This window comes from Xenopus laevis, chromosome 4S (genome assembly GCF_017654675.1).
Source record: "Xenopus laevis strain J_2021 chromosome 4S, Xenopus_laevis_v10.1, whole genome shotgun sequence".
Classification (NCBI taxonomy): Eukaryota; Metazoa; Chordata; class Amphibia; order Anura; family Pipidae; genus Xenopus; species Xenopus laevis.
Window position 1 is genome coordinate 97986258 of NC_054378.1, and position 15615 is coordinate 98001872.

At 38.6% G+C, this 15615-nt stretch overlaps 1 protein-coding gene across 3 annotated transcripts in view; it reads left to right on the forward strand.

Annotated features, from left to right (window-relative positions):
* Nucleotides 1-15615, forward strand: part of MGC115510 (uncharacterized protein) — a 64490-nt gene continuing 48875 nt past the window's right edge. For 2 of the 3 annotated variants that reach the window (XM_018259751.2, XM_018259749.2), the window contains exon 1: nucleotides 1-166. In XM_018259751.2, the coding sequence (XP_018115240.1) occupies nucleotides 109-166 (58 nt within the window). In that variant the 5' untranslated portion in view covers nucleotides 1-108. 3 annotated transcript variants of the gene reach the window in all.

A 15615-nucleotide genomic window follows, 5' to 3' on the forward strand; every position in this document is an offset into this window, starting at 1 on the left:
AACACACAACTCCCTCTTCTCCTCCTCTTCCTCCTCCCACAGAGAGGGCCCCGTGAGGGACTCCAGCTTCCACTCTGCTCTACCCTCCGCAGCTTGGCTGTCTGTAGGATGCATCTAGCTACTGAGGCAGCTCCATCCATGGCTACTTACTCCTCCACTCACTTCAGTAAGTTCCTACTCACTTTACTACATATTTTGGTGGGACTCAATCATGGGCTGCACTTTTCATTGCACAGCACATTGATTTTCTTAATCAGCAAGTGTTTATAAGAAGCTCAAACATGGACCAAAACATGTTCATTTTAAAGCCCTGTTGCACCAATGTGCCTAGAAATGCATTTACCCACAAAAGGTGCAAAGGCAACAATTCTTCAATTAGAGTAACTGCTTAATGGTTGCTATGGTTAATGCACTTGGATTCTTAGTAAATGCACACATTTTAATTTAGAAATACAAACACAGCAGACAAAGAAATGTTTATTAACTTTCAGCACATGACCATTAACCAATCATTGCAATAGTGTGGTGTGATTCACAGACAAGTATCCATGTGCTGATACATCATGCCCCGGTTTGGAGTTTCTGTTTGAATTTGCATGTGCATTTTCTGCCTTGATAGAGACTGTGAAAACTGTAGATTAATAGTCTATGAAAAGTACAATTTTCTGCAGGCAGATGCAGAGGGGTTAATGGGGCACAAGAAAGTGAGACACTGGGAACATTACACATAAATTATCATTAGGGATGTCATTCACTTTGATGGTTAAGCCTGTGAACTTGCATTGAATCCTGTTGTTTGTATGTTGTTACCTGTTAGTTTGTGCTCTGCTCTGAGCAACAAGAAGTGTTCACTCACGGTGATAGCAGCTAGTTCAGAAAAGGCCTTTTTTTAATGTTTAATTATTATAAAATGTACTTTCTGTTTCTTTTTTTCTTAGAGGGAGTTGATTTAGTTTGGATGCTGTGAGCTTGTCTGTTGGTTATAACCCACCTTTGTACAGTAATTAAGATAGATCCAGGTTGGGGAGTGGTAAAATGAAAACAATAATAAAGCAATTAAAGCTGCTTTTACTAGCCTTATGTTAAAGATGAACTTCTCCTTTAACTTTAGTCCTGCTTTGGTGCAGGTGTTTCCTCTTTCCCACTTAGCTTACCTCTGCTGTGAGCAATGGGACAGAGCTGCTAAGTGCAGCTTTACAACACAGTGGAGGTGCAATTCTGGTAGAGCAGCTGTAATAGGCTCAATGCAATGGCTATATATTCAAACAGTACTTCTGTTACATCTATTGGGTCAGCATCTGTATAACTGGAATCTTTGATGTAGGAAAACAGATACTAAGGGGCAAATTTACTAAAGGGCGAAGTGGCTGACGCTAGCGAAAATTCGCGAACGTGACGTCATTTTGCCACTTCGCCGATTTACTAACGGGTGCTGGCGTAAATTCACTAGCGAAGTGGACCTACTCTAGCGCTACTTTGCACCCTTACGCCAGACAAAGTTTGCGCTATGACGAAGGGACGTAACTACGCTAATTCACTAACTTGCGGATTTTCATGAACGTTACCCCTTACACCAGACTTTACTTCGCCACCTCAGACCAAGCGAAGTGCAATAGAGTAGATATGGATGGTTCAAAAAAAGTTTAAATAAGTCCCAAAAAAACAATGGCGTCTTTTACTTTTAATAGGGTGATAGGCTGAAAAAAATCTAATTTTTTTAAGGGTACCCTCCTTCCCCCCTACATTTGATAACATATGGCACCTAAACTATACAGTGGGCACACGTGTAGGGCATTAGAATACATTTATTAAGGTTCCCTGGCCTTGTGTCGAGGAATGTGTTTTCTGCTGCATATACGGCCATTGTCCTTTAACTGCACGCCGTATGCTAGCGTAACTTCGAACCGCTGATCGTAACATCGCTAGAGCAACTTCGCAAACGATCGGTAACTTGTACAGAACTTCGGATCTTTTGTGAATTTGCGCAGCCCTGGTGAATCTACGCCTGGTGAAGTGCGGCGAAGTCAACACTGGCACAAGTAAGTAAATTTGCCCATAAGTGTCATGTTGCTGCACTGCTGAGCCACAGCCTTTGTAAGGAATAAGCAATGTAATCTTCAGATGAAAATAAAGTATCTTTTTGCCTTTTTCCTACTCAGGGGCATTTCTGTCCCTCCTGTCACTTGAACCTGCAAACACAAAGGTGTTTACCTTGTGCTGCTGTTTCAATTTAACTTGCTTTATTTTATTTAAACAAGTTCTTTTTTTATTTTCATTTTATTTTTTCTGCTTTTACCTATTTTTGGGGAAAACAGAGGCTCACAAGAACTGTGAGCACAAATTAAAAGGGTCTTTCACCATTAAATGAACTTTTAGTATGATGCAGAGGGTGATATTCTGAGAATAGTTCTATTTGGCAGCTCTCCTGTTTGCAGTTTCAGGAATCTGGTTCTTAAGGTCCAAATTCCCCTAGCAACCATGCATTGATTTGAACAGAGATTGGAATATGAATAGTAAAGGGACTGAATAGAAAGACGAGTAATAAAATGTATCATTACCAATAAATGTGTAGCCTTACAGAGCATTTATTTTTAGATGGGGTAAGCGACCCCTATTTGAAAGCTGGATAATGTCAGAAGAAGAAGGGGCGAATAATTAAAAAACTATAATGAAGAATTTCAAAAAGTTGCATAAAATTAGCCATTCTATAATGCACTAAAAGTGAACTTAAACCACCCCTTTCATTCAAGCTCTGCTATCATGGGCATAGATATAATTGTGATCAGTGTGGCCTGAAATTGTATGGATTACACCCATAAGCAATACATGTGCTAAGTGATCTCATTCTGCCATGTCGGCACAAACCCGCCAACGCTGAATGAAGAAAATATAGGTTTTGCTCAATTCTGTCTGAATCCTGAGTTGATGCCTATTCACATGGGTAAAAATTCACAGGGCAGAACGAGTACAATTAATGCTTGTGTTGCTGAGTGGCGGAACATGTAAATGCACCAGGTGACAGCACAGAATTCCCAGAAGCCTTCTCTATAAGCTGATCACCTCTTGTCCCTTTCCAACTCAGATTTCTGTTATCTTTCTCTCTGTGTAATGTCAGATCATGTTATGTCGCCAATCTGACACTGACTTAATTATTTCAGTATGTTACACCAGCAAATGCGTTTCCCAATTTCCCCCAGCCCAAGAATGAGCACAGGTACCCTACACAGGGCAGCCATCAGGGGGGGACAGGGGGGAGAGTTTTAGGGGGCCCCGAGGGTAAAGGGGGGCGCCGGCCACGCCACACTTACTTGATTAGCTGTGCCCCCCATCTTTCTAAGAGCTGCTGACTTTGGGAAGGCATGGACGTTTAAGGGGCACTGGCCACCAATTTTCTTATAATTTTGGCCACCAATTTTTTTTCTCATGTGGGGTCCTAGCCACCAATATTTTTTATGGGGGGCCCTGACCACCAATATCTTTTTATTTTTTATTAACATGTGGGAACCCTAGCCACCAATATTTTTCTTGTTTTTTTACTGTGTGGTGGAGAGGGTGGACCTGTAGGTGGGGCTTGCGGTGGGCGCAGCCCAGGGGGCCCAGGAAATTTTGTTGTTCGGGGCCCTGCGATTTCTGATGGCGGTCCTGACCCTAGACCATGAATTGGCACATTGTGTGTGTGTGTGTGTGCAGGCTAATGGGGAAAAAGAGGCCTGCACAGATAGCACCTAGTCTATACAAATGGCTTGTAAATTGAGGCTACTCCTAAAGCCTCTGTTAATATAGGACATTCATACCGAGTTATTTAGGAAAGAAACTTAAGGCAAGGCTCTGGTAATGCCTTATCAATACATTGCCGTATCCATGTATACACACAGATTTCATGTTCAGTAGATATAAGCCACTGGCTTGTTAATGTATATTTGGAAATACCATTGTTTTGGCATTGGGCAGATGTCTGCACTGCAGTATTGATGGTTCTTGGAATTTTTCATTCAGTTGCCCAGTGTCTGTGCAATATAGGTTGGCAGTCTTTCACAATACTCTGCAGGACTTTGGCATATAGGTAAAAGGTGACTGATAGATGTACCCAGTTACCTTTCTCTGCTTTTATTTCTCTCCATTCTGGGAAAGGGGTCATTTATTTGTGTTTGGTTATCAGTGGGACATCAACTTCACTCCTATTCTGCCTCATCTGTGGCCACATGGTACCACCTTCTACATCTGGGCCATTGCATTTTACACCTTGCCTTAGGCCTTATGCAGATCACTGGGGCAGATTTAGTAAGGGTCGCATAGTAAATGCGAATTCAAAATTTAGAATTGTATTTTTGGTCAAAACGCACAAATTTGAATTGGGAATAATCTAAACTCGATTCAAATTAAAATATTCGTGATTTATCAAACCTTGACACTGGGAACAATTCAAATTTGACTATTCACCACCTAAAATCTGCCTAATGGCAGAGGTCTAGTGAACCATTTAAAGAAAATAGCCTTCCTGACATACGAGTTTTCTGGAGAAAAAACTCGATTCATGTTTAATCTAATTTGATTTGAATTCGATTCAAGTTTTCAAGTCGGTAATATTCGTTTGAGTTCTAGACATTTACATTTTTTTCTTAAATAACCTTGAGTATATTTGAATTAATTCAAATAAAAATAATTCACATGAATTCAAGTCCGGCTGATTTAAGTCCATCCAACTGGATCCAGAGCAAACTAGCAGAATTGTATGGCAAGACCTGCACCCCACATTGCAGTCACATGTGGGTGTATTGGGTTGCCACCTGGCTGGTTCAAATAATACTGGATGCAAATGTCAAAAAAAACATAAAAACAAATCAGTTGTTTCGTATGGGACAGTGACTGGAAACAATTTTCAAAGATTTATTACAATCAGGGCCGCCATTAGAAATCACGGGGCCCCGTACAACAAAATTTTTGGGGCCCCACACTGATGACCAAGCTCCACCCCATATCCCGCCCACTCCACATCGCAGTTAAAAGACCACACAGACATCAGCGCTAAAAAAGTAACCCCCCCCACACAAGTTGTAAAAAGCTATTGATGGTCAGGGCCCCCTTATAGAAAATTGGGGCCCCAAAAAAAAAATTACATATTATTTTTTTTTTTTTTTTTAAAACATTGGTAGCAGGGGCCCCCTTATAAGTTAAAAAAAACTTGGGGCCCCAACAAAAAAAATGAAGAAAAAAATAATTTTTTTGAAAAAAAAAAAAAATTGGTGGCAAAAAATATTTTTTTTTCAAATTTTTTTTTGGGGCCCCAATTTGTTTTTAATTTATAAGGGGGCCCCCTTATAAATTAAAAACAAATTGGGGCCCCAAAAAAAAATTTGAAAAAAAAATAATTTTTTTTTGAAAAAAAACAAAAACTTACAAGTTAAAAAAAATTGGGGCCACCAAAAATAAAATTAATTTTTTAAAAAAAAAAAAAACAAAAAAAAAACAATGGTGGCAACTGGCCCCTTACGAGTTAAAAAAAAAATTGGGGCCCCAAAAAAAAATTAAAAAATTTTAAAAAAAAGATTGGTGGCAGGGGCCTATAGAATATTAAAATAATACATTGGTGGCCAGGGGATTAAAAAAAAAAACACAAACTGGTGTTCAGTAGGATTGAACTCATGGCTTCAGTACTTCAACTTCGCCTCCTTTCGTGACTTCGGGTCTTTTCACCGCTTCAGGACTTCAATTTCGGCTGTTTTCGTGACTTCGGGTCTTTGTGCTGCTTCAGGACTTCGGCTTCGGCTGTTTTCGTGACTTCGGGTCTTTTCGGCGCTTCGTGACTTCGGGTCTTTTCGGCGCATCGGCTTCGGCTTTTCGGCACTTCCGCATTCGGCAACGCAAGAGGCAAGACGTACGGCTTGGGCGCTCGTAAGGGGGGCCCGGATCTTCAAAAAATGCAGCGCTGCCAGGCCCCCCTTCATGCCCGGGCCCGGTACGCTTGTACCCCCTGTCCCCCCCTGATGGTGGCCCTGATTACAATGCTGTAGAAATTAACTAATTATGTTCTGATAAGAGAACATACATACAGAAGACACTCTGCATTGTCACCACGTGGCACACAACAGCCCTTTGTATTGTACACCTCATTTCAATACAATTCATTTGTATTAATAATCTGTTTAAATGGAATAATATGTTGAACATGCTGAGCCAAAAAATACATTAGTACTTAAATGTGATGTAATAGAGATCTGGCAACATTTTGTTGCTCTGACGTATTGGCCACAAGCTCACGATCTCCTGGTAGATCCAGGTTTGCGTTTTGTCCACCGCTGTGCTAATATGTTGCTTTGTGAATGATAAAGCACTGCGTATCTTGACAGCGCTATATAAATAAATGATGATAAAGCATAGTCTGCCAGAATATCAGTGCTAGCAGCTGCCACAAAGCTAATAGGCTTAAATAAGAGGCAGGCAGTGGTCAAAGACAGCCTTCTCTTTACTGGGGTGCATTAAACAATATATAATAGCGCACAGGAATGAAGTTAAAGGGGTGGGGCCCAAGGTAAGCAATTGTGTGTGTCTGCTTATGCCTCTTTGAAACCCTTATCTTGTGTTCTGGGTATTCTATGCCTATGATGAATATTAGAAACAGGCACCAAAAATGCCATTTTAATGTCATGGCATAACCTGTAGTGTGGCAGTGTGGGACATATTTCTTCAACATCTGGTGGTGTTTAATGTAGTTAATGATAGAAACAGATCTATGTATCGGGATACTCTTATCATCCCAAGGTCAATAGAACTATCCCAAAGGTGGGCAAGACTTGTAAGACATGCAATGTAAGACATTACTAAGCAACTACAAAAGGAATAGATCCAGGACTGTCCACAGAATAAGGTAATGGTTGTGTTGGAGGCTGAGCCAGTTTCATGCTAGCTTGAGCTGTCTAAAGGTGCAAAAAGGCTAGGGAAGATGGGCATCATCCGAGGACCCATAAGGTTCTTATCATGGACCCTTGCTGTTTTTAATAAGAACTGAAATATCAAAAAGGCTTATAAATAACTATTTGCTACAGGCAATAGGCATATGCACATTTTACTAAATAACCCACTAAGTCCACTAAAGTAATTTGATTATGTTAAATCAAATATAACTTAAATTTACACAAAATATATAAGATTAAAATGACATAATATGCCTGTGTAAACCCAGTAGGGAAGTAGCTCTGCTGCAGTAATTTTCCCTCTTATAAGAATGATCCTCATTGTTTTCAGCAATAAGTAGGCTACAAGCTGACCAAAGTTGGAAAAATCTTTTCAGCGGTTTCTCTAGGCAAGCAATGACGATCATGATTCTGATCTTTGCAATGTCTCTGCAGATGTGACTTAGGTCAGCAGGGGTGTGATATAATTGGTAATGGATTCAGTGACATGTATGGTTGAAAATGTACCCGCAAGGCATAATGGGGGGGAACTTCAGCAAAATCTGAATTCAATGGACAATTACTTTTATTCAACCCACACATTATGTTGCCATTCCCATGTCCCATATCTCAGTATCTCACTTGTTCTAGGAATAAATTCTGAGTTTGGCATAATGCTGAGTGAACGGAAGAAATTCTTTATTCTTACGTAGTCCTTAAAGCTCTGGAAAACACTTGTATTTTCTTCTGTACATTTCATATTTTAATTTTTAGTAAGAAAGTTGATGACCTTTGTGACACCATCATGGATTGCTTCAGCATTTATACCATCTTTCATTATATTTTTACAGGTGATAACTGGTAACCGGGGAGGGGGAGGGGAATCTGATTCACATTGTATGTGTGTTACTTGTACTGTGCATGTTGCTAGATAAAAACACAAAATGAAAGAATGTATTTGGCATCAAAGAAGATGCTTCCAAATATATTATCAGGGTCACACACAGGTAAGAAAGGAAGTTTCCTTGTTAAAAAACTTGTAACACTAGCCTTATCTCTCTCCATCCACCAGAGCTTTACTGCAATCCATTAAGTATTCTTTATTTGGTTAAATATCATTAATAGGCAAGAGACATGAGATTCTTGGTTAGGAATGTTAGTGGGACAATAAAGCAGTAGTTAAGTAGGAATTTCAGAATGGTTTATTTTTAGTAGTTAATTCTGTACAATACATCTTATCTTGTATTAATATATGTAGGGAAACTAACATTCTTGCTCTGGTTACATTCAAATCCAATGAAACAGAGTGGGATAATATTTACTTGGATTTGTACCAAGGAGTATTAGAATAAAACATCTCTGTTACAGTCTGAGTTGCTTGGTGTCTCACAAAAATATGTTGGTGGATACATAGGCCGACAATTTTCAGCAACTCAGCCATGTGTGACTTAACTAAAGTGTCATCATTCAAAAACACTTGCCAGTGGGCCTAAAACACTTAGGGGGTTATGTACTAAACTCCTAATGCTAAAATTACAGTGATTTTTAAAAAAAAAAAAATCAGGAATTTTCCAGAATTTATTAAACCCCGAGGATGTAAAACCAGTGTTGCTCCCAGTGGCCTCAAAGCAGGTGATTATTTTTAAATTCCAGGCTTGGAGGCAAGTTTTAGTTGCATAAAAAACAGATTTATGGCCAAACAGAGCCTCCTGTAGGCTGCCAGTCCACATAGGGCTGCTAAATAGCTAATTATATCCTTTATTTGGCATCACCAGCAACTTTTTTCATACTTGTGTTGCTCCCCAACTTTTTTTACATTTGAATATGGCTCATGGGTAAAAAATGTTGGGGATCCCTGGATTAGATAATAACAAGTATGTTGTTAGTTTAAAGTTGGCCACACACGGTCCAATTTAAGCAGCTGACTAGGTCACTCAAGTCTAGTCTGAGTTGGTAGCTAATAAGCGAGCAACTAGCTACAAATCAGCTGCCAATTTTCCAAATGGCACTGTTATGACCTGATGGTCGAACATTCAGTTTAGAGACATTAATTGTTGGGAGGGAAAGGGGCATAAGAGGTAGAAAGATTTTCCCTGTTTAATATTTTTTCCTTGCTATCAAGCTATTCACTTGATTTGGTTCCTGGGTTCTATTCCTCTTTTCTGTACCAACAGAGTTTAAAAAGAAAATTGATAAGAATGCCAGTAAGGTGTATATTGAAGTAGTCTGGATGGAAATAATAACAGTGGATTGTGTTTGGGCTGTTTCTAGGAATTTTGTTTTTGGCTCAAGCCAACTTGAAGCGGTCAAGTATGATTTGCCTCTATATTTGTATACAGTTGGTACAGACTACACAATAAGTTATACCTGCAAAAAATATCACCAAAGATATATGATCAAATAAGAGAAAAAAATGGAACCCTTAAAGGACAACTAAACCGAACAAATGACTATGGCTAGAAATACCATCTTATATATTGACCTTATTGAACCAGCCTAAAGATTCAGCACCTCTATCACAGGGGCTTCACACATTGGATTTTGTTAGGAGTGTCTGGGACACACAGATTCTCAGCATGCTTTGAGTGGCTGATGAGAATTGAGCAGGGGTGCTTCACCAATGAGGAGAGTTGAGGCTGTCGCCTCAGGCGGCAGCGCCCCACTAGGTACCAGGGGCAGCAAAAATGCTGCTCCTGGTACTTTAAGAGCGAATTTCTGGGGGAGGGGGGGCAGCAGCAGCAACTGCTGCTGCCTCAGGCGGCGGAGGGGCCAGGATCGCCCCTGGAATTGAGAAGCTTAGCTTAGGGGCCTTAGCAAATCATCAAGTAGAAAATGAGGTTTGTCTGTCATATAAGCTGATGCTACAGGGCTGATTATTAAATTCTGATGCTAATTGTAATGGTTTCTGAGCTGCCATGTACCAATTATAATTTACCAATAAGCCTCCTCCCTATAGTGCAGCATTTGTATTATATATATAGTCAGTATCTTGTGCATCAGCCCCAAAGCTCAGTAAGTGACAGCGGCATACAGCATGTGCAGGGAATCTGCAAAAAAAAGGATAGGGAGCTAGTGTTGCATCTTTGGAGACACAGATCTTTGCTGCTAAAGGTTGTGGTTGCCTTGGGATGGTAGAGAAGCCCAAAATTTAATGTACAATATTTTTACTGTACTCCTTTAAAAATGGGTAGTGTCTGCTTAAATATGAGCTTAACCCAATGCAGCGACCTTATTAGAACATCAATATTCCATTATTAAGGTGGCCATGCATGGAGAGATCCGCTCGTTTGGCGATGTCGCCAAACGAGCGGATCTCCCTCCGATATGCCCACCTTGAGGGCCAGGTTTGGTAATAATGAGAAAGTTAAGGATTTGGGGAGGAAGAGTCATGAAAGGCAGTGGGTTTGTTAAAAAATCAAGATTATTTTGCAAATGTCTCACATGTAAAATAAAACAGAGCCTGGAGTCAGAGATTCCAATTTCATTCTGGCAGATAATATATACATTGTATAGCGTATGTAAAAAATGAATAAAAGCTTTTATGCAAGATTAATGTGTGTCTCTGCCAGTTCAAACGTATTTATAGCAGGGGAAATTGAGAAACATTTTTGCAACAGAAGCAATTCTCTTCCATCCATTGCTTTATAACAAGCAAACATCTCTGCCAGATAACTGTCTGTCTGGCCCACTGAGACATATTAACTTTATACACTCATATTAAGCAAGATCTCTTCGGGGGAGTCCAATTGTTTTTTTCTGTTTTAAGCTAAAAATGACCAAGTGTTAATATTGTCATTGCGTGGATCCCTGTCTGAAGGGTTGTAAACTGTTGTTTTATAGTCTTTTGGGTTTTCCCCACAGCTCAGATAAGGGATGTAATAATATGTGTGCTGAGAAGGCCATGCTATCTGTGCTGATGTGTTTGGGTGAAATGGCAGTGTAATTTCTGCCAATATGATCTTATACATGCATCACTGGTATTTATCCTGTAAATCTTCTCTTTTTAGCCCAATGTGCAAGGACTTGTCCTATTGATCTAAATAAGCTTTAGTTAAAAATGTTTGGGCTCCCTGTTGACACTTTAAATGGAATGTTGACTTCATATGATAATTGTAATTGTTGCTCTAATGTGGTTGGATTTTCTTTTTTACTCTGAGGGCCCCTTCACAATCAGTGCTTTGGAAGCAGTTTAGTATTTCCCAGCATTCCTAATGCAGCTGGACTTTGGGCAAAGGCAAGAATTGTAGTGAAAGTATAAAAACTCTAGGACAAGGTGACCTCAAACTTCATTAGTAACCTCTATATGTAGGTAAAGTCTGGAAACTGGAATATTATATCATCAGTATTGACTCTTGATATTTCCACTACTAACACAAAGAAAATGGTAATGAAAGTAGGGATGCACCAAATCCACTATTTTGGATTCGGCCGAACCCCCCAATCCTTCATGAAAGATTCGGCAGAATACAGAACCGAATCTGAATCCTAATTTGTATATGCAAATTAGGGGTGGGAAGAGGAAAACATCTTTTACTTCCTTGTTTAGTGACAAAAAGTCACTCAATTTCCCTCCCGCCCCTAATTTGCATATGCAAATTAGGATTTGGATTCGGTTCGGCCCGGCAGAATCCGAATCCTGGCCGAATCCCGAACCAAATCCTGGATTCAGTGCATCCCTAAATGAAAGAGATTAGTGCACCTCTTAATACAGGTAAAGGATAAATTATCCAGAAAGTTCCAAATTACAGGAAGGCTGCCTCCCATAGACTCCATTGTAATCAAATAATCTAAATTTCTAAAAATGATTTCCTTTCTCTGTAATAATAAAACAGTATCTTGTACTTGATCCAAACTAAGATATAATGAATTCTTATTGGCACCAGATTCAGCTGATTGGGTTTATTTAACATTTACATGATTTACTAGTAGACTTAAGGTATGGAGATCCAAATTACAGAAAGATCCATTATCCGGGAAGAACCCCAGGTCCCGAGCATTCTGGATAATAGGTCCCATACCTGTATTCGATATTATCATATAATCATTCTGTTCTTTGCTCACACATACCCTCACCTTTTTAACTGGTAACTAAGTCAATATTGCTTTTGAATAAACAAAGTAACGCAAACCCAGATGCAAACGTATATAAGTTTATAAAGAGACATGTTGCTTGTAATCTCAGGGAGTTATACCCCCCAAACAATGTAGGTCTCTATAAAAATATATTGCATAAAGCAGCTCATATGTAAAACCCTGATTCATGTAAATAAACCATTTTCATAATAATATACTTTTTAGTAGTATGTGCCATTGGGTAATCATAAATAGAAAACTGACATTTTAAAAAAATAAGGGGCACCCCTTGGTATTGTATGATTCACAGTGCACACAAACATACCAAACAAACTATATAGTTAGGTCACATGAGCCAATTAACACACCGTTCTGTTTTTTGCTTCCACACTTCTTCCTGTTAAAGTTGTAGTATTTCTGGTCAGGTGATCTCACAGACCATCATGAAATGGGGGTTCAAGGCAAGAGATGTAAAAGGGTAATATTTACTTAAAAATATATTCCAGTTTGGCAAGATTCTTTAATATGTCACTTAATTTGATATAAAATATCTGTTGCTTAAGTACTAATTTTGGGGGTAAACTTTTTCTTTAAGGAACTTCATGCAGTAGTTTTGTTTTCACATTTTTATGTAAGGAAACACTCTCATGTTATCTCTAGTGTTGTAGTGAAGATACCAAAGCAACCTACAGGAAAAATTTTCCAAAGCGTAAGGCGTTTTCAATTAACTGTATTGATTCTTGGACTTTTTAGCAGCCCAGCTTTGATTTTTGTCACAAAATGTAACCGTTTTGTTGAGTTGTATCTTTAGTTTAAAACACTCCTTGCTTAAAGAATGCTTCCATGAATTGCTTGTACATTTCTGCTCTTGGACTGCTGCCACCACATATATAGTTTTCATCCTGCTTTTCTATCCAGCTGCATAATTCTGTTAGCTTTAACCCTTTTGGTGGTGGAAAGAAGGACAATATCTGCAAATCTTAGAAAAGTCATGTTAAATCATGTTAACATATTGGTAGGAATTGGGATGTTAATCATGAAGTGATCTCTAATTGAAATGCTAAAACCCCCAACCTAACCTTTATATTTATTGCCAACCAAGCCTAGATTGATATGCAAACCTCCATGTCTTACAAATCTGAAGTAACGCCTTATTTTTAGTACTCAGAGACTCATTTGTGTGTGTAGCCATAACGAGTTATATGTTAAACGTTTTTAGAACATTTTCAGACTCTAGTGCAAACAGCATTATAAGGCCATAAGCTAGAAGACAGCAAAGAAAACACAATATGAGTAATTGTTAACAGGAGATAACTTTTATTTGTATATCATACTGCGATGTATTTATCAACAAATGATGATATGGGGCAGATTTACATAGGGTCGAATATCGAGGGTTAATTAACCCTCGATATTTGACTGCCGAAAGGAAATCCTTCGACTTCGAATATCGAAGTCGAAGGATTCAGCGCTATTCCTATGAACGATCGAAGAAATAATCGTTCGATCAAACGATTAAATAATTCGAATCGAACGATTCGAAGTATTTTAATCCATCGATTGAAGGATTTTCCTTCGATCTGAAAATTGTTGGAAGATCCCCATAGGAGGTCCCCATAGGCTAACATTGGCCTCGGTAGGTTTTTAGGTGGCGAACTAGAGGGTTGAAGTATTTTTTAAAGAGACAGTACTTCGACTATCGAATGGTCGAATAGTCAAACGATTTTTAGTTCGAATCTATTCGATGCTCGAAGTAACAATATTCGACCATTCGAAATTCAAAGTATTTTTTCTTCTATTCCTTCACTCGAGCTAAGTAAATGGGCCCCCTGATGTCAAAATTGAAAATGCTGTATACTTATAAAAAAAAATTGTTTTTGTTCAATAAAAATAATTAAAAAAAAACAAAACATATTGGTAGGAAAATGCAATAACTTATAAAAGGAGTTTGTTACCTGTGGCTTGGGACCAAAAACTGTGGGTCACTTTTAAAAAAGTGTCATCCAACTATCACAAGGCATAGTGCTTGAACATACATTTTTGCCTATTGTTTTAATTTAGAAATATTTATTATGCTATTTTAAACTGCTTTCTGCACTTTAGCACCTCCTTTTTCTGCGGGGAAAAAAATAGGAAAACAAGCTACCAATCCACAGATAAGTCGTCTGAATCATGAGCTATTCCTTATAGCAATGTCCAATAAAGGCTACATCTTAGGGTTTGTCTCCCGTTTCTCCCAAGTGTCTCGTCCCCTATCCTTTCATTGTGCAGAAGGTACTTACAGAGCTACTATCTCTTTAAAAATACATATGGAGCTAGGGCCAGGCAGAAATGAAGTAAAGTTGCATCAGACTCTCTGGAACGCTCACATTAAGTGCAGTTATGCATAGCAGTATAGATAGTGGGGGTGTTGGGCAAGGCTTGCTAAATCAACTAAATCTCTCAATGCAGAAATAAGTGTAACATTATAGAGGGGACACAGCATCTGTGAAGAAAAAAACAGTGCCAGCTGCAGTCTGTTGCTGAGCAGACTCAAAAAAATACTGTTGAAAATAAATGGTTTCAGAAGGGATAAAGTGTGTGTATGGATATGTATATGTTTTCACGGTCAAGTTTGAATTTACATTTGAGTCGGTGCTTTTAAATTTTAATTTGTGAGTTTTGACACGCAATTTTTTTTTTTTAAATTTTAATTCGAATTTACCATTCGAACCTTAATAAATCTGCCCCTAAGTGTTGCCCAATGGAGGTCATTCTTTCAATGTAGTCTATTGATCAGGTTTAGGTGGCTATGTTGACAGGGTTCAGTATAGCGGCGGTCATTCATACAGACACAAATGGGCAGACAAGTAAAGTTAAATATATATTGTAATTATAAATACTTTTAAGTGTTTACAATTTTCATTATTTCTGGATCCTAGCTATATTACATGTAAAAATGCTGAATAAGATATTTTTCTAATCTGTATTTTTTGCATAGCCCTGCATACATTGTTTAATGAGCGGAGTCCACTGTATTTCCAGTTTTGTATGTTAATATTTGTATGTCATTTGTATGTACAGGGTGCACACTATTCTTTTCTACAGTGCTGAAAATATGCTGGTGCTTTATAAATGTTGAATAATAATAGTGGGGAACTTTTATACAAGACACACGGTTTGATAAGGTAAATGTAAAGCTAAGGTAAGGTAAATGTTTGTTTTTTCTTTTCAAGCAGGTGACCAAAAAACACTACTTTTCTTATTCAGTGCTATAGGATTCTAAACCAGTTGCAGATTTTTTGACTTTTTAACATTACCCCAAATACAGCCGGTTGAACTTTTGGCTACTGTCCAAGGGCCCACGTGCCAGAATGCATGCTTTGTTGTACATACTACATAACTTTAAGTGCTCTATTACCCTATAGTATTCCTGTCAAGTACAAACCACTACTGAGAAAGAACAGTCTATTTAATGGGTTAAAGGAGAAGCAGCTGGACTGAGCAGGGGTCCACCAAAAGATAAACACAAAGAGTCAATGGCCTTTAGGTAAGCAACACATTAACTCTCTGCTTTCTACCCATGCCAGAATGCTGGTGTTGTTACTTACTGTAATATGAATGTTCACTTCTAGCCTAGCAGCTGTTCAATTCAGAACTTTATAGGATTAGG